Here is a 20,036-nt window from a genome sequence, read left to right as displayed (position 1 = left end):
CAGAGACCAGGCACACCGAGCCGCTTGGGTACACCAAGTAAGATTTCTAAATGCCCACCACCACCACCACAATTGACTTCCATGCCATAATCAAAAACTGCCTCCCCTCAGTTTCAAAAGAAGTTAGGACCATGAGAAGATGTCTTACACCAGGCCACACCATTAGTCCATCTGGCTCTGTATTGTCAACATGGATGGGAAGCAGCTTTCCAGGGTTGCAGCCAGTAGTCCTTACCAGCACTCTCTGGGTTTACTGGAGATGGAACTTTTTACATGCAAAGCATCTGCAGTGGTACCTCGGGTTACATACACTTCAGGTTACAGACTTCTCTAACCCAGAAATAGTACCTTGGGTTAAGAACTTTGCTTCAGGATGAGAACAGAAATCGTGCTCCGGCAGCGCGGCGGCAGCAGAAGGCCCCATTAGCTAAAGTGGTGCTTCAGGTTAAGAACAGTTTCAGGTTAAGAACGGACCTCTGGAACGAATTAAGTACTTAACCCGAGGTACCACTGTACTCTACCACTGAACTATGGCCCTTCCCTATGACTTCATGTTTTATTTGACATGTATTGTGGGGGGCTGCTGAGACACTTGGATCTGTCTTGGGCAAGCAGAACAACTCATGTGTTATTTGGATCCGAATCATCAAATGTAAGAAATACTGTAGAATCCGATATCATTGGGTGTGTGCATTTTGTTCTGTTTTATTGTGTTGCAGAATGAGGGACAGTACTTTATATCATGCTACATAACAAAAATAAAGCAGTAGTAGTGGTTGTTATTTATTACTGTTAGAATCATCATCATCATTATTTATTGAATATAATTTATTACATTTATAACCTACTCTTCCTCTCAAATGACCCCAGGGCAGCAAACACATGATAAAACAGTAAAAAACAAAAAAACAAAAAAAAAAACAAATGCACTTGTATCAGCAAGTCATCCCTAATCAGTCCGTGCTTTTCATAAATTTTTCTTTCCTGGTCTAAAGGCTTTCTGTAAAGCTATACGATACAATTTTAAATCCCCTCCTTAATAACTTTCCATGCTGTAACTTGATTAATTTACTCAGGCAGTTGAGAAGACAGTGTCTTATGTTTCAAGCTGTAGAGTCTTTCCGGAAATGCCAAACCCCTCCCACAAAGGAAAGATTAAGTAGTTCAGGAAACTGTAGGTTTGGAACATTCTTGCTGGGCCACAATGAATCAACAGAGAGCAAATGTAACCATCAGAAAACTGGGTCATAGACAGTATAAGCCAGCTCTTGCCAAATGTCTGTGCAAGCCTATTCAAAAATATGCTTGGTTTACATTTGCGATTTACTCAGGGTATTAGTGAAAATGATAAAATATCCTGTTCAGCGGGAGTCCATTCAAGCTTTGAATCTGTGGGATGCTTTGAACTTACCCTGTGTTTCTTTCCAAGTTGTACTGAAGCATGACTAGAGTTGACGTTTGATCCCAGAAATGCTTCCTGGCTTGCAGTTATCCATCTTGTTACTTTCCCTTTCTTTTTATTTCTTCCTGTAACTTTGGACCGGGGGTGGCAGCAATCCACAGTGCAACATTTACTGAGAGAGCAGAAAATGTATTACCTAGTGAATCCATCTGCAGCATTGGTCAGATGCGACTGTGCTGCTTTAGACCAGGGCAGGGGGACTGATCTTCCCTAGCTGTTGATGAGCTCCAACTCCCATCACTTCCAGCCAGCATGGCCAATGGTCAGTGATGATGGGAGCTGTAGTCCAACAGCATCAGGGAGGGAGGGCTACACATTCCCCATCCCTGCTTTCAATGAAACAGCAAGCGCAATCTGACAACAGGTGTTGATAGCAGTTGGTGCCCACCAGCTTGAACAGGTGGATGGGACAAGCCACCTGTCAATCGAGTGACATCATTATGATATCAAACAGCTGATAGGTGAGTTGTTCCACCCACTTGTGAAAAGCTCTTGCACAGCATTTCAGCCAGCTGGTTATTGGGCGCTTAGGAACTGCAACACAAGGGGCTTGCTCAACGCCAAGAACACAAAAGCTCTTAAGAGAAATTCTGTATCTCTGCACAATTCAAGATATGACTGTGAGCTAGAATTTAAAGCAGAAGAGGGCAAATGCTTTATGAGCTTGACAATGGAATAATTAGCAAACACACTCGCAAATAAATACTGTGCACTTTACAGAGTTATCAGTAAATTAGCCCCATGGAACAGAGTGAGCAAGCATGCATGGAATTGCAGTGTAAGAGACAGAAGTATAAACCAGAAAGACACTTCATCTTCCACATAATGTTAGCAACAGGCTTTATGTTCTCCCCACCTCTCAAAAGTGACCTGAAGATCCCAACTGATGAACACTGGCCTGAATTATTTCCCTATCAATATGGCCCCTGACTTTTGTTCCTTGTGGGAATCTATTCTTCTCTTGGCCTTTATGGTGTTTTTTTCTGTATTCTTTTGCCGTTCTTTGATTCATTATTAAAACCTGGTGATGAGATTAATTTTCCTTCAGTAACTCTTTGAAGCTCTGGCAGCACCTAATTAACTCTGGCATGTATTAACTTTTCAGCTGTGGTTGACATGATTCTGCTCTTTTGTTTCTTTATTATAGGTTTTATATATACAGGGGAAGTTGTGCATCGAATGCTAACAGCTACGCAATACATCGCACCTTTGATGGCCAACTTTGACCCTAGTGTGTCAAGAAACTCGACTGTCAGATACTTTGATAATGGTAAGTATTAATCCTTCTGCCAGATTATCCTTTAGCTCTTCTTTTTTTGTCCTTTGTAGGAAAATAAACACAGAAGACGGTTTATAATATTTAGCTCTCAGAAGTTTGATTCATCTGGCTAGCCATCCATCTGAGTCAAATACCATGGTTTAAAATGTTATTGGTAGATTGTGTTGGCAAACATTATCCAATATTGTAATCCACCCAAGCTGCTAAAGTCCTAAATCTTACTTTAGTCATGAATCTCAATTAACTTCATCAGCTGAAAAAGACAACCCTCTAGTCTTCCAAAAGGATATGTTCCCTCTGGTACCATCAGTACATTAAATAGGAACCATTTTGTATTCTTAGAGTCATTTTTCACCCAGAGGTAGAGCATGCCTGAGGTTAATAACCCTCATCAAGATGGTGTGCAAAGTGCTCCTATATAATAATCTAATAAGCCTTACTTTACCTACAGCTCCCGAAGGTCAAATACCTAGTACAGAATTTTATATAATAGAATGTTGTCCTTTGCATGGATACCTATATATTGGCTTATTAATCTGGGATGTTGATGATCTTTCTAACTGTGGGGGCCAGCCTTGCACTGCCCTTTCCTAAGTACCTTCTCAAGCTCTTTAAACCACCTTCTAGCCATGGATTAAGATCCTGGCTAGTTCCGATCCTGATAACTGGAGTTTCCCAGTTTGGGCATAATGGCGAAACTAGGTTAATTAGCTCAGGAAGGTTGAATCACAGCATACCAGGAAAAAGAGGAGCCAAGAGGCAGCACAGTGGTGGAACACATACATACAAGGCTGGTGAAAATCTTGCCTGAATCACTCCAAAGTTGAAGCCCCACTGCCCAAAATGTCCATTTCTACCAAATCCCCCCACAATGAATCCTCATGGGGAACACTGGTCAAGATAAGGATCAAGTTGGCTATTGGAGGAGGCACTTGGGGCTTGAGTCATTTCAGGTTTTATAAGTTATTACCACTTTGAATAGGTGTCTGTAATTCTTAGTAAGCCAATGCAGTGCTTTTAGGATTGCTGTTATATTCTCCCATCTTGCTGCCCCAGCTAATGACATGCCAATAGCATTCTAAACTTGCTGTAGCTTCCAGATAGTTTTCATGGGCAGCCCCATGTAATCTGAGTGCAAAGTCATCAGAGCATGAATTGCTGATACCTGCTTATCTTGGTCCAACAACAGCCATAGTCAGTGAACCAACTGGAGCTGGAAATAGGCAATCTTTGACAGTGAGGCCTCCTGAGTCTCTAGTGGCAACATCATGTCAAGGAATGTACTCTCAGGTTTCGTTACCAGGAAATGAATATATATCTATCTCTTGTCAAATCACCAAATAGGCTATATAATTTTGTGGACCGATATATGCACATATTGCATATGCATAATAACCAAATATTTGCGAGACAAAATGAATATTTGTATGGAAGAATTGCTTTTAAATAAAATAGAAGCAACCCGATCAATATTCAGAAAGTAAATTGCAAACATGTCTGTCTGTTTCACACCATCCAGTGATGCGCTATGCAGTGAAATAATTTATGCAGCAAGATTGTGAAAGTTCCATTTGAAGATAACATAATGAACATGCTTCAATTTCCCCCCTTAAATGACTTGCTTTTTTTATTTCCGCCAAAGTGCTGGTAAGAAACAAGAATAAATTACAGCGTGTTGTTGTTGAACTATTATCGTGATGCTTTAAGATACTCTCCATGGTGCATTGAGCTTGAATCACACTGACCCATTCTGAGTTGTCGTTAGGTCACTCTGACAAGGAAAACTTGTTGAGATGTGAATCAAAGCATATGCTGTGAGGGAAAGAGTCAGTTCAGAGTCCAGAAGGCATTTTTTTGTAAGCAAATGCCTGAAATAAACTCTTATATATTTACTAAAGAGGAGTTGCATTCAGCTATTCTTTACTCAGAGTAGACCTGTTGAAATTAAAGACCTTGGGAATATTTTCGTTTAGAGAAAAGATGAGTAAGAGGTGACATGATAAAGATTATAAAATTATGCATGGCACAGAGAAAGTGAATAGAAAGATGTTTTTCTCCCTCTTTCGTAACACTAGAACATGTCGACATCCAACAATGCTGAATGTTGGAAGTTTGGGCACAGATAAAAGAAAATACTTATTCATGCAGCACATCATTAAACTATGGAACTCACTCCCACAGGAGGCACCAACTTGGTTGGCTTTCAAAGAGGGTTGGGTGGCTATCTTCTGCCTCCAGTCAGAGGCAGTAATGCTCCTGAATACCAGTTGCTGGAAACCACAGGAGGGCAGAGTACTCTTGTGCTTCAGTTCTGCTTGCAGGTTTCTCACAGGTATCAGGGTGGCTACTGTGAGAACAGGATGCTGGACTACATGGGCTACTAGCCTGACCCAGCAGGCTTTTCTTACATTTAATGGCCATGACTAACTTAGGTCCAGTAATTTCAAGTGGTCTACTCTGAGTGAGAGTTGATTGAATACAACCCAATGCCTTTTGTATTCAGGACGGTATCAGCTTTTACTGTATTAAAAGAGGTAATCCATCATGATCAGGCCAGAGTCTTGCCAAGGCAACAAATGAAGGACATTATTAGGAATATAATTTATATAATAGAATATTTAAAAGTGAGGAATGAAAAATAAGCAGCCTTAATGTTTTTAGATGCAGAGAAAGCATTTGATAATGTCTCCTGGGATTTTATGTTTAAAGTTTTAGAGTACATGAGCTGTGGAGACACTTTTATAAGAGAAGTCAAGGCAATATATACTGAACAGTCAGCAAAATTGATAGTAAATGATGTGTTGACTGAGAATTGTAAAATAACTAAAGGAACAAGACAAGGCTGCCCATTGTCACCCTTGTTTATATTTAAAAAAGGATTTGCCCCACTTTTGTAGGGCATGCTAGTTACCTGGGAATACATTTTCAAGCTGCTGATCCAACAAAAAGACACAACAGGAATTTTATATTCAAGACTGCAAAAACTGGGGCTTTCCAGCACATGGTAAGCCACAATGCCAGGGCTTTGCTCAGCACGGCAATATGGTTTGAGCATATTACTTCGATCCTGGCCCGACTACACTGACTGACAATTAGCTACGAGCCCAATTCAGAGAACTGGTTTTGACCTATAAAGCCTGAAGCAGCTCAGGACCGCAGTACCTCAAGGAACGCCTCTCCCCATATAAACCAAACTGGACTCTGCAGTCATCACCTGAGGCCCTTCTTTGTGTGCCTCCTTCATGAGAGGTCCAGAGGGTAGCAGCACGAGAGCAGGCCTTTTCGGCAGTAGCTCCCTGTTTGTGGAATGCTCTCCCTAGGGAGGTTCAGCTGGTGCCTTCATTATTTTTAGGCTCCAGGTGAAAAGGTTCCTCTTCAACCAGGCCTTTGTTTTTATTTTAACTGTTGGTTTGTGTTTTATTTTGTATTTTTATCTTGTGAACAACCCTGAGATGAAGGGCAGTGTATAAATCTTAACAACAGGCTACATCTAGCTTGGTAGGTCAGAAGGAGTGCAGACTTATAGTTTGATCCATGGGGATTCAACAAAACAATGTGCGTAAAGAATAGTGGGACACGTGCAACTAAGATGCTCAACACCATTATTAATATGGGCATCATCCATAAATTCATGGTGATTCTATTTAGCCGGTGTAGTTAATGTTTACCACCGATGATGTATATTATTTAATACCCTTCCCCTCTGAAAGCTTGCAGTAGATAAGAAAAGATAATCTTATGCATAATAAATGGATGGAGTGAAAATGGAATGCTTTAAATATTAACATTTCTGTGTCAGCATTTTGGTAAACATCCTTAAGTTTTATAGGCAGTGAGTTATGAACTAAATAACACAATGAAAAACCTATGATGAAAGAAAGTGAGAAGTTTTGATTTATAGGAAACAATATTTTAAACAATTGCACACAGAGAGTTTAAAAAAACAAAACCAAGAACAACAACAACAACAACAACGTAGCATCATTGTTTCACTCAGCCCTGACCTGTTGTGGCTTCTAAGTCTGAATTTTTTTTCCTAAGGACTAGCTTGAATTTTTTGGTAGGCCAGCATCAATGTATAGGTACTAGCCCAGGCAGCCCATAATAAATATATCATGTTCTTAGGTACCAGAGTATCAATCCTGACCACTTGTGTGCATCTTCATTCATTCTTGTATCACCTTTCTGTCAAAGCTCTCAGGGAGGTTTGCAGTGGAAAACAATGTCTTACAAACTATGATAGAAGAGGAAGAAGGAACAGGGAGGGATGAGAAAAATAAGGAGAGATGAAGCCAAAATGGCAATTGATCCCAATGGAGGAAGGCTTTGTCTGGGCCATCTCCTCAAATTCAGGCAGGTGGCACAGCTGTGGATGGAGGCAGTTCTACATCTGGCATTTATTATCCCGATGGTATAATAGTTCATTTGAGGATCATTGTTATCACCACTCCAAACCCTACAACATTAGTCACAGATCTAAACGAAATATAATGCCTCTTCACAAAGTTGCAGTATTAATTAAACTCTGTAATTTGCTGTTGCAAGATAAGGGGTAGCCACTGGCTTCAATTGCATTAAAGGAGATTGGACAAATTCACAGAGTTGGGGTGACCAGCATGGCATCCATGGGTGCTTGAGTACCTCTTGGGGTGTTCATGGAACATGTTAGTGAATGGCCCCTCAAAAATCCATGCCGTGTGAAAATGTCTGTTTTTTCTTGCTGCTCAGTTCCTGTTTGCACTGTCTTGGGCTCTCTGACATTGAAAAGACCCCCTTTTAACATGTTCACATTTCATTGGATGCCAGGATTCTGCACCCACCTTCCCTTCTGTTTTCCGCTGAGGCGGTGGCTGATGTTTGGAGGTGTATTTGAACACCCCTCAGTCAAGTTATCTTCTATGCTGTAGGCTAAGCATGTCTGAACAATAGATAAAGCTCTATCTACTGTAAGGCCTATTTAGCAATAGTAGGAGTAGTGATGATATTGCTATAAAGTTACATTTTGTATGGTATCAGATGCTGCTGAATGGCTACCCTATAATTTACGGCGACATTTTCCTCTCCTCTTCGCGGCTTTGGACTTGACAGGTACTGCATTGGTTGTCCAGTGGGATCACGTACATCTACAAGATAATTACAATCTGGGCAGTTTCACATTTCAAGCAACACTTCTCAACGATGGGCGTATCATATTTGGCTATAAAGAGGTGAGTTCAAGCACAGAAATGATTTACTAAATTTAAAATCCTGCTCCGTTCAAGCAGCTGAAATATTTAAAAAGTGACAGCCCCAGTGCTCTGCCATCTTAATGCAGAAGACTTTTTTCTTTGCCAAGACTAGATGCTACTGTTCAAAGGATGCTCTTTGCCCATCTAAGAGATTGCTGTCAGGAACAGTCAGGGTTATCCCAGGAGAGAGGGAGGACTGGGCAAAACCACACGGTGCCTCCCTTGCCCCCCAGTAACATTTTTACACAGACCAAATCTGCCTCCAGAACTAATCCAGGAAATGAAGAAGCTATAGCAGAAAGCATTGGGAGGTATGGTGCAGTGGTTAGAGGTTTTAGTGAGGAATTATTCTCCCCACTAGAAAGAAAAAGGAACAGAGAGTGTGCAGAAAATTACTTTGACTTTTAGCTGAATATAGAGTGCAGATATAATGCCATTTGTTTAAGATTACTTGCAATGATTCTTTTTATTTAGAGCAAATAAACATTACTGAGCTAGTTGAATTCAGGATTTGGGGGTCCCAAATCCTCCTTTTTGAATGCAGTTGCACCCCAGCCCTTTCCTAGAGCTGCAAAGGGGCTTCTGGGTATCTGTGCAGCCTCTGCCCTGGCACCGGGCGAGTTGACATCGCATTAAGGCACCAAGCTGATTTCATGATGGAAAGCTTAGAGGAGGGTTTGGATAGTGTTAGAGAAATCCAATGGGTGTAAATAGTACTCTGCTCACAAGGGAGTCTCTTTGTGTTCAATATAGCATCAGAGAAGATTACTGCAGCTTCTTCTAAGATACAGCATGAGGGAAACCGGCAATCCCATTTTATGGAATAAATATTGTGTACTAACTTGCCCTGATATTTCACTGCTTGCATCCCTAAGCCCTTTAATGTGACAGTTTGACTGTCTTTTTAGTTAAATATACCATATTGGCCTGAATATAAGCCTCACTTTTTTCTCAAATTCCAACTGTGAAAAGTTAAAGTGCGGCTTATATTCGCGACCTTACGGTATGCTGCCAAGAGTACAGGGCAAACAGTGCCAGGAGCGTGGCAAAGCGGCGCCCACCCTGCGCATAGTCCCCCATCCTCTCCCCCAAGGCTGGGAAGGGAGAGAGCAAGGAAAGGGAAAGGCCGCCTGCAACGCAGCGTGGCTCCCCCCCCCCCACAAGTATGTAGCCAGGAGCAGCGAGGTTTTCTTTTCTTTTCCTCCCTCCAATTTTAAAGGTGCAGCTTATATTCAGGTACGGCTTATATTCAGGCCAATACAGTAATAGCTCTGTGTGCTCTCCCATACGATTTGGATTTGGTTTGGAGGGTTCAAGCCTCTTACAAGCTTAGCACCCATGGAAATAAGAGGTGAGGTCCTGTCTTGCCCTATGCAAGGTGGTACTTTTATTGAGATTCAGAAGCAATACAAACACAAGTGAGTGAAAAGTTAAAGATTTTATTCTAAACAGCAAGCATTATATACATTACCAAGCAAGCACTTCGATCTGCCACTGGGAATTTCTCAAGAAGTGGCGAAGTGACATCTCGGTAGCCTTCGTTTGCGCAGCCCTTCGATCAGTCCCTGCACAAGCTTTTCAGAACAATGCCCAAAAACCATCCGATTTATAGATAGCTAACTTGTTAGCCTACGTGCCTTGCCCGACTAGCTAGTGCAGATTATTAATTAGCTAGCCCCCTCTTCCAATACCGCAGATTCCTCCAAACAGTGTCTACCATCAAAGGAGGTCAGAAGGTTACCCATCACTATCACTTCTTCCTTCCACCAGATTATACATTAAAGGCTGCTCTCAACCATCAAATAACTTTAACAAGAGATAGAGAAGGGAATTAAACAGAGGCAGAAAGAGATGACCAAGTTAGATCACTAAACTCCTTAAAATACAAATATCTTCCAGATGGATTGCCCATACAGGTCGTCATGTGGAAGGGGGAGTTACTGGTTTGCTTTGCTTTTGCTTATTGTGTATTTTGTGTCTTCATTTTGTATTTCCATGTTGTGAACCACCCTGTGATCTTTGGATGAAGGGCGGTATACAAATTTAATAACTATTTTTTTAAAAATCTGATGTGGTTGGACAGAGCTGTGGCAGCTTACCAGGATGGGCCAGGGCGGTGACCAGGTCAGGATTGTATGGAAGCACCAGTTGGAAAAGCCAGGCTGGCTCCACCTGTGTGTCTGGGCAGTCCTGACCCTGCCACCGCCCCACCCCAGGCCTGCCCAGGTAAGCTGCAGTGATGGGAGACGAGCTCTGGGTTCCCCCATCAGCTGCTACTGATTTGCACCTGCCAGCCAACTCTAGTAACGTCTCAGCTGGCACTGAAAAAACATTTTCCTGGGGATGGTTTCTATGACTCTCATGTGCAGTAGGAAGTTTTTGTTTCAACCAATAAATATTAACATGAAAACAAATCATTTCTCCTGTCAGCTTGTCCGTTGCCTATCATCAGATGCTGCCCTAGCCTTTTCGTCACAGCGTAATGATTTTCTTGTCAACTGTTCACGGCATCAACATAAATAGTAGATCCAGTTTTTTAAAAGGAAAATTAAGCACTGATTCACCCTTAAAAATACAAGGCACAGTGTCAGGACCTGCCAGAGCTGTTGTTCTCAAACTTTAGTTCTGGGTGCTTCTGCCCCACATGGTGGGTTATCAAAACTGCAGCTTGGAAATATCTTGCTGATACTCTCTAGCTAGTGAAGAACATGTTGCTTGTGAAATGATCTCAGGTTGTGAATTGGCTCTGCCTACCAAGCTGTCCTAGACCAGAAGGACTTCCTTGTCTGTCTGGGACTATGGGCAGCAAGGTGTTTTTGGATCTGGCTTGGCTTTGTGTGGGCCTTAGCTGTAACACCTGGTTTAGTCCCTCCAGTTCTGATTCCTCAACTCAGATCCTGCCTTCTGGGTCCCAGCACTCACCTGCCCTCTGGCAGTAGCCTCTGGGTCATTCTTGACATCCTTTGTATTTTCCTCACTCCTGCTTTGCTCATGGGACTTTCCTACTGTCAATCGCTCTTCTCAGTAGGCAGCCCTTGCCAAAACAGCAGCATGACCTAATGGTATGGAGTGGACACTTTGATCTTTCTTCCTCTGCAACACCTATGGTTCACAGTAAAGTTTCTCAGGAGGCAGACATGAGCACTGTGTTTATTCTGGGGAACCAAAATGAGCAGTTAAATGGGGGCAGGCCTTTGCAGGCCAACCAAAGTTTGTAACAAACCATAGTTGCTTTGATCCTGATTTCACTATGGTTTCTACAAACAACAGTTTCTTGTTCTTGGATTAAATGGAAACAGTGGCCTGTATGAAATATTGTTAACCATGGTTAACTATTGTGCCGCTGGAGGTGAAATTCCTGGATGATGCACAAGGCAAACCACAGTCAAAAGCATTTGCATAGAATGTTTTCATTAATCAAATATGATCTTGGGCCGATCACTGCCTCTCAGCCTAACCTACCTCACAGGGTTGTTGTGAGAATAAATGGGGAGTGGGAGAACCACCTTGAGCTTCTTGGAGGAAGACTGGGATAGAAATGTAATGATAAATAAACAAACAAACAAACCAGGTTCAAACCATATCCTAGCTTGTTACCTAGCAAAGTTCTGCATATCCAGATGAAACAAGAAACCGTTTTGTTACAAACTGTGACCAGAAGGTTTAAATCTGGTCCCATTTTGTGCAAAGAAGAGAGGAAGAAGGGGAAGCACATGAGCCCAAAGTTCATGAAAGCCTGTTGTGATGCTTGAATGTCACTATTGTCTCTTAGAAGATAAATCATCATGGGATCCAGCCATTTCTGGCTACTTTCCAGCATCACATACCTTTGTTCATGTAGCCGAAGAAACTCTTCACATTCTATCCCAGAACTATTTTTCTGTTTCCTTCCTCACCCACAATACATTCTGCAAAGGCAGCAAATGTTACAACTTCTGTAATGGCTCCTTGGTGATTATATGACTGGAGGCTCATTACTGCCTAAATGAGCAGGCAAGAGTTGTCGCTTTAGGAAAATTCAGAAAAAAATACACCAAATAACGTAGAGATATTTCAGTGGTGGTTTATTATGTGTGGAAGACTTGAAGTACTGAACATTAGCACTACTTACAAGCATTATTTTGTCCCCGCTTATGCAAAGATTAAATGATTGCTTTCTGCAATAGACACCACAGCTCTTTAAAACAAAACTATTCTTAGATTCCCTATATTAGTCCACTTCCCTCTCTTAGCCAAAATGGGTTATCACTTTTAGTGCTTACAAAAGTGAACAGAGTTTCTATGAAATATTCAGTAATAGAAACGGATTTCATTTCCCAATGTAATATAGTTTCTGTGTGGCTCTGTGTGCAGAATTCTATTAGGTGTTAGCAAAACAGCATTAAAAGGAGCCTGTTTACACAATAAGCAAGCTAAACTGTTTGAGGAAAAAATATTCATTGTACTTCAAGGTTTTGCGAGTTTCTTCCCTGCAGTGAACTGACAATGGAGCCTATAATTGGCTGGCGCAAAGTAAATTTACTTTCTCCTCGTTGATTACTGAAAGGTAGGCTAGAAATTGTAATTGCTAAAGTACTTATGAGGGATTGATTAACAAGTCCATCAAAACTGAAGTACTAAACCAGAGCCAAATCTCATAGTACACTTCAGTATTATTTTCGTCAGCTCCCATCCAGCTGTCCCTTTCATTAAAAGGAAAAATAAAAGGCCTAAAGGTGCTGTACAGAGAATCTAGATAATGTGAAGACAATTCAAGGCTGTGCTGGTGAGTAGAAATGCCATTACAGGTTGGCATCACTGGGCAACTGCCTATTGGTGGGGGTTCAGATGCAACAGACTGCATTGCTTTGACTCTATTTAGCATTTGATTCTATCAATTAGATTGTAGGGTACAGGTAGAAGAGAGCATTTTATATATAGGTATGCATATGGCATTTGTCTATTTTTGTCTTGCAGATTCCTGTCTCAGTGACACAGATCAGTTCAACCAACCACCCTGTGAAGGTGGGCCTGTCAGATGCCTTTGTGGTTGTCCACAGGATCCAGCAAATTCCCAGTATGTTTTTTAAATGCATGCTAATGAATGTTACGTAAGCCTGTGTGTGTGTGTTTGAAGGGGAGGGGATGATTGAGTGGAAAACAAATTTAAAGAGATCGAAAATATGTTTTAACTAAACAGAAAACAAAATGCTTATGAAGTCTCAGTTTGTTAATTTAAATATAATTTCATTTTGGTTTACAACTCCCACAGTTGTTCATTGCTTCATTGTTTGTCTTGAACCGATAAAGCCAAATGTGGCTGTTAGCCCAAAGGGGGAGATGGTATAATTCTGTATTCCATGGGATACTCCTTCATGTTTTCCAGAATAGTAATTGTATGGTTTTGTTGTTGTTTCTTATTTTGCTTTGGAAGAGGCAAAGAAATTGGACATAAGATGCCTTTCTAAGCTGGCTGAAATAAACAATATTTATCAGAACAGCGTGCAGTAGCAAGCATGGTTCCCTCCTGATGTTGTAGGACTACAGTTACAATCATCCTTCATACTAGCTGAGGCTGATGGGGCTGCAACACCTAGATGGCACCATGCTGGCTACCACTGGAATAGATTTGCTTTGAAGAAAATTCCATACATTGTTTTCACTGTCTTGGAATTTCCCATGGGCAGTTTCTTCATTCTTTGAAGGGAGATTAAGGAGCCTATACCCGGCTGGTCACGTAAATTTGTTGAAATTAACTAATCCCAGCTGATCACGTAATTGTAACTGTTCAACAGTACAGATTCCCCTTTCATTAAGACAGCACAGTTTAGAGCAAATATAGGATACCTTCATTAAAAACCAAGGAAAACGTCTCACCGTGTGTTAATAATACTTTGGGCACCATCATCTTTGCTTTGGCTCTCTGGTTTAGCTTTCAAGGTTAAAATTAGTATTCACTCTTTCTTTTGTTGGCAGACTAATGATTACAGACCATTCCTTTCCAATGTCCTTGCTGCGTATCACAGCACAGACCATTAGAATCAACACTGTGATGGCACTTCCATGCTTAGCACTATCGTGGCCCTGATGTGTCAACCTGGTGTAGGAGAATATGCCTTGCCTAAGGAATGATATCCCTTTCTAGAAAGCTGTTTCTAGAAGGTCTTACGTGTTGCAGAGGGACCTTGAACAGAGGCACAGGAGGCTGGGCAGCCAGCAGCCCCACAGCTTCAGGATTTGGAAACAAAAGTACTGGCAGCTATTTGAGAATTCTTCTTTGTAAAGGGTGGGGACATAGCTGTCAAGCGTCCCTTATTTGGCGGGACAGTCCCTTATCCTAGCGCCATGTCCCGCTGCTGTCCCTTATTGATGATGTCCCTTAAATTTCCCGGGTTCCAAAGGAAGCAGCTCCTTTCCCTCCCTCCCTCCCTCCCTGCCAGCCTGGGAGGAGGGAGGCTCCAACTGTGTTGCTTGGCCACATTGCTCACCCAATAAGGAGTCTAAGAACGACTGGGGGGTGGAGCTTGCATGCCTTGTGCCGATCAAATCGGCCGTGTTGCTGGGGACTCGCCTTTGCTCAGCGCTTCCCAGCGGAGAGGTGACGGTGGTTTTCCTTGCTGTATCCCCTTTGCCGGGTTGCTGCGCTGTGGGAACCACCGCTTGAGGCTTCGTCTGGCTGCTGGCTAGGCTTTCTGCCTTTGGCTCGGAGGGGCTCAGAAGTTGAACATACCTGTGCCCGGAAAATCCCTTATTTTGTTTGCTGATCCCTTATTTTCGAGGCTGCTCGTCCCTTATTTTCAAATCTGTAAGTTGACAGCTATGGGTGGGGATCCCACTTTGTATTAAAAAAAGATTGTTTCTTTTGGCTCCTTTGGTATGTAATATTCAAGAAAAGGCTCATTCATCGCCATCCTGCAAAGCGGATACATATTTTTGAAACTGCAGGCAATATACCACTCTCCTGACAAAATAAATCAAGTTGGGCCACAGAGAGCCTATGTCAGCTTTTCCTTAAGTGTGCATGTTCTTGCATTCTTGTCTTTTCAAAGATGCTAAACGGGCCATAAATCAACCCAGTCAATTATTGCAAAAGGGAGATGTGAGAAAGTTTTCCTTAGCCTGTTTGATGGTTCTGTTGGACTATTTGTTTCTTGCAGGAGGCTTAGAGATATATAAGCATTGTTCTATATCTCCTTACACCTAAATACATAAAGGACTGAATCCCAGGGTGGGCAAGAAATAAAATCACAAGCTCTTTACAATCAGATAAAAAGGAATAGATAAAAACACAGGAGAAACCTTAACATTTCAATGTATATAAAAGCCATAGAACCTTACTTCTTCATGTAAACACTAGGAGCCTACAAATGCCCAAACAAACAAATGATACCAAAGTGATAAAAAAGCATAGGCACCATATGTGATTCCAAGGGAGGGCATTCTACAGACAGGGCATCACCACAGAGAATGGGTCTCTCTCTTTATTAGCATGCCTGTGCCCTAAAATTAGCAGGAGAGGCCCTACCCTACTTTTAAAGGACAGTTGTACTTTTTCCTTGGTTTTATGGTTTTATCTTTCGTATACCACTTTGAGGTTTTTTACATTCAAGTGGTGTATGGATTTTATGGAATAATTAAATTAGCAAACTGAGCATTCCACCACTGGCAGGCATACATTATGCAGTGATGCAGGAAAGGGCCATTTCTCGCAGTCCCCCATTCATTCCTGCATCTGCCATACCCATTTTCTGCCAGTTTCCCCATCCTTTGCTTCCTACCCACTTTATTCTACAAGTCCAACCCTTCCCTCTGGCTCTCTGGGGCAACTTTGTGTGAGCCAAATGCCATGGGGAGAAATCCCAAGACCATTCACACAACTCTCGTATCTTTAATGAAAATAATTACTGTATTGGGATGAGGCATAGCAAAACATGTATTGGCACAGAGATTGCTATGATTCTATTTCAGATATAGTATAGAATTGGATGGATGGAAACAGTTGCACAACAAATGTACACAAACTCATAAATTAGCAAAAGAATTTTTGGACCAGTACATAATTCTTCACAGTCCCGATTAATAATAAGTGGCCTGAAGCCCAGATATAGAGTAGATAAAAGACAATTTGCCCTGTGGTAACTCATTGAGCGATGACAACCATCACAAGGAGAATAAAGCTGCAATTCCATACACACTTACCTGGGACTAAGTCCCATTGGGCTTTTTTGGATATTTCTAAATAGACATGGATAGAATTTCTCTAATATCAAGCCACATGGCATGGAATTTTTATTATAACTCAGCAACCACTAACACTGGGCAGGGGTGGGGTAGGGTGGGACTCACTCTGGGCAATGTGGCCACAGGTACCACCACTGTTTCCAGCATTGGAGATTGAACCATTTTAAAAGGCCTTTAAGTGTCCTTAAATTTGTATTTGTTGCACTCTGTCAAAAACTCATATGGGCTATGATAGATGGGGAATTTTTATAACAGAGATCCTTGGGACACAGGGCATATTCACACTGGCATATAAATTAACCTGCAGGAGGTTGCCTGATAGTAATCTCTAAAGAAAATCTTCACTGTCAAGATAGTCGTTTTCTGCAGGAGCACTGCCACTGACTAAAGTTGAGTTAGGACCATGGATCCTCACCTGTTAGATTTCGCTGAATGCATTTGAGGGGGGAGGGATTTAGCACTTCTCCTGCCTTTAATAATCCAGATTGTGTGAACAAAGGGGCAGTAAAGGTGTGCTAAGGGGTAATTAATCTGTGTTAAGTGATCTTGAGCATAGACAGTATAAATATTGATCTAGCCTACAGGATTTTTCCATAGATGGCTAAACATTGAGACAGTTTATCACCTCGATTGTAAGAAAGAATCAATTCAAATGATTGTCTTAGAAATAAATCATTCACTCGTATAGTTATCCTCTTTAAATTGAGATAGATAGGAATATAACAAACTTTTAATCTCTTTAATAATAACTCACAGAAATCAATGACTTTGGATTCGGTGCAGTCATTGGTTTCTCCTACAAAACTCAACATAAGACATTCAGTAATGAGTGTCACTCAGAAATCTTTAAATGTATGATATAGCCATATAACAAAAAACAGACCCAGTGCATTCCCCTTGGCTTTGAGTGAAGAAAACAGATACACTGTGAACACACACTAATGTACTTGAGCAGAGCTTTGGAAAACTCAAAGAGGAGTACAGGGAAGGGGGTCCAGTGGGTGGTTCTGGAGGAACAGATCTTAAGGATTGGAGCCTAAAATAGATTAAGTAACTAAAGTCTCCCAATTTGTTCAACCCTCTTCAACTACCTGTAATCCACCTCCTCCAAAAACCTCTGAAGGGTGTGGAGTTTAATGAAAAATGTTGAATGAGGTGGCACAGAGGCTGCTGGGGGTAAGGAGGCAACAGGAAGCTTTCTTCCTATCAACTTCCTTAAGTTAAGCAACTTCCCTGTTTCCTGTCCCATATTGTTCAGGAGGACTGTGGGATCTCCAGAGAGGCTTTTTGGGGGCAGGGGGAAGGAGGGTACGGGAAAGATTTCTTCTGTGAAGTTTGACTTACCGGTACCTTAAAAACCAAGACCAACTGGGAGAATTTCTCTACTCCTCCTGCAACCCATCCAACATTGCTCAAGAAGTTTTCATATGTGAAAGGGGAAGAAGCTGCATAAAACTCTGAACTTCCTTAATGCAGGTCAGATTGGGGGCAGCTCTTCCCTCTCCCTGTAGCCCATTCCACATTGTTCAGGTGGGTCCCCAACCTTCCAGCTAGGGTTTATGGGGATGTGGGGAATAGGAAGGGAGAGCACACTTTCCTTCCATGAACTTCCCTCAGTTAACCTATATATAGATAGGAGAAAGAGGGCTTGGTAGCACATTCCTCATCTGTGCTGTTTAGGTGTCAGGCATTGAAAGCAGTGGCTGTAGTGCAGGTTCAAGTCCTTCAGTCTTGTCCTTCCTGACTCTCTAGCTTCCTGATCCTCCCTCTATGGTTTCTTCTTCTTCATTCACTGACTAGAGAAAGTTGCAGGGTGCCAACTCAGTCAAGATCCTGAGACGCAAGCACCGTATAGCCCAGCACCTAGCTGTTCATTCCCTTTGGCATTTCCAGGCAGAGAAGGGGAAGTTAGCAGTATTGGGCAAGTGACAGAGAGGCAAAGTGGGGGAGAAGGAAGGTTAAAGGACGTGGGTCTGCTTTGACAGGTCAGTAGGAAATATGAGTTTGTAGTGATGTGCTTGCGCCGGGAGTCCCCTTTTTCTATTACATATGTGTCTCCTGGATCCTGGCCTCTGAGATGATGTGCCAGTCCCTGGTTCCAGTAGGATGCTCACAGTAATCACTACACTGTAAGATTTATTGTGCCATATTTGTAATGCTCGGCCTCAAGTCACATCTCCTCCTCCTCAAGTGTTCATCCATTAAAAAGCAGCTTTTAATATTGTGTTTGATGAGGGGTCATGGGGATTTGGTTTAGAATACAAAAGATGGTTCTAGTCAGGCTCATTTTTAACACCTGGCTTCCTTGAATACTCTGTTTGGGTCTCAGAGCCTCAGCGGGGCCCAGTAGTGCTGACGCCTGCTCTTGAGCCACAGTCATGCCACACATTTAAAATGCTATGATACCACTTCAAACAAGATTCTTCCTCCAAAGAATTCTGGGGGTTGTAGTTTCTTAAGGGCCCCGACCTATGTTTCTGAGTTCTCTGTGCCTATGATTCTGAGTTATCTGTGAAGAGGTTATTGACGGTTATTGGTGAAACTAACAAGTGAAAATGCATTATATCAGAAAAAAGTGCTTTGGGGTGGAAATGTGTGTATTTGGCAAAACTGAATGCAAAACTGTATATTAGGAGAAAGTCGCAGTAAAATGCTGGTCAATATCCATGAGGCCTTTTAAAAATGCAAACTGATACAGAAATATAGAAAGTGAATTTAAGATTAGAAAAAGGAGAAGCTGAAATGGACACATTCACTCTTCCCAAATTCCTGTATATGTCTACTCAGAAGTAAGTCCCATTAATTTCAGTGGGGCTTCTTCTCAGATAAATTGGCGTAGGATTTCAGCCTTACACTATTAGAGCCAGTCACCTTAGCAGTTCAGCTGTGGGCATTTTTCTTTCTTTTCCCGTCTGATGAGAGGTGTTGTCGCAAAGGCCTAATAGCTTCCTACAATCCCTTTCTCATACTGTTCCTGAGGAGCACATTCAGAATTTGCCAGCTTATGCCAAGCCAGTGTGCCCTGAGTTAACCTTTGCTAATGACGGAACACTGAAAGGTTCAGCTGAAGCGCCAGTACCATCATTTTTATTTAGGTATTCATTGGCTTGCTTTTTTGGACTGAAGGACCCGACTTCTTTGGGGGAAACAAATCAAAGCCGCTGGCGCTGGCAGGAGTTCATTTCAAACACATCCCTGCAATGCTCTGTGTTGGCAGGTGCATCATACGGGCGAGTCACTGTGGGGGAATAAATCTTCCCCGCTTGGCAACAAAGGTTCTCAGATCCAGCCCAAATTAGCTTAGCCTCGGCACACATGTTCTAGCCCAGTGCATTTGGAGCGCCAGACAGGTATCAGACCTTCCAGGATAGATATCTAGCCCAGAATCTTCCTAGTAATTCATTCAGACTGGCTGGGTGGCAGTAATTTATTCACTTAATAGGATGTTACGTTCACATCTGAGGGAAAGAGAGAGAAGCGGGGGGGGGGGGGAGAGAGGCCTTTCATCAAGAGGGTTTGAAAGAATTGGCCCTAAACTAAATAACACGCTGATTTAATTGGCAATGATGGTGCTCAGCCATGATAAGAAGTTAAGTAGAATAATTTGTGGATTTGTTTCTGTGCCACATCCTGCCAGTATGTGCCTATGAAACAAGATAAGAACAAAAGCACCCTCCACTGTGCTCTGGGTATAGGGAGCCTTGCCAGTATATAACAGAAATTACTGCTGCTAAACAGGCAGTACTGACTGCTTTGTTGAACTCACTGGGTTGTAGCCACGCTAAGGCAGGGTTCCATCAACATTAGGATTGCCACTTGTGTGACCGGAATACTTCATTTCTCCTCC

The 20,036-nt window shown here is 42.1% G+C and overlaps 1 protein-coding gene across 2 annotated transcripts in view; it reads left to right on the top strand.

The window, feature by feature from the left end:
- PLXDC2 (plexin domain containing 2) overlaps positions 1-20,036 on the top strand; it is a 231,684-nt gene that overhangs the window by 174,304 nt on the left and 37,344 nt on the right. For both annotated transcript variants that reach the window (XR_013977955.1, XM_080974460.1), the window contains exons 5-7: positions 2,610-2,732; positions 7,830-7,948; positions 12,926-13,025. Coding sequence is in view for 1 of the 2 variants with exons in the window: in XM_080974460.1 (XP_080830586.1) it covers positions 2,610-2,732; positions 7,830-7,948; positions 12,926-13,025 (342 nt within the window). In the remaining variant the exon portion in view is untranslated. The remainder of the gene's footprint in view (positions 1-2,609; positions 2,733-7,829; positions 7,949-12,925; positions 13,026-20,036) is intronic.

Source organism: Podarcis pityusensis (assembly GCF_964106645.2).
Source record: "Podarcis pityusensis genome assembly, chromosome: 12".
Classification (NCBI taxonomy): Eukaryota; Metazoa; Chordata; class Lepidosauria; order Squamata; family Lacertidae; genus Podarcis; species Podarcis pityusensis.
The sequence above is the reverse complement of the archived record's forward strand: the minus strand, read 5'-3'. Positions and strand labels throughout refer to the sequence as shown.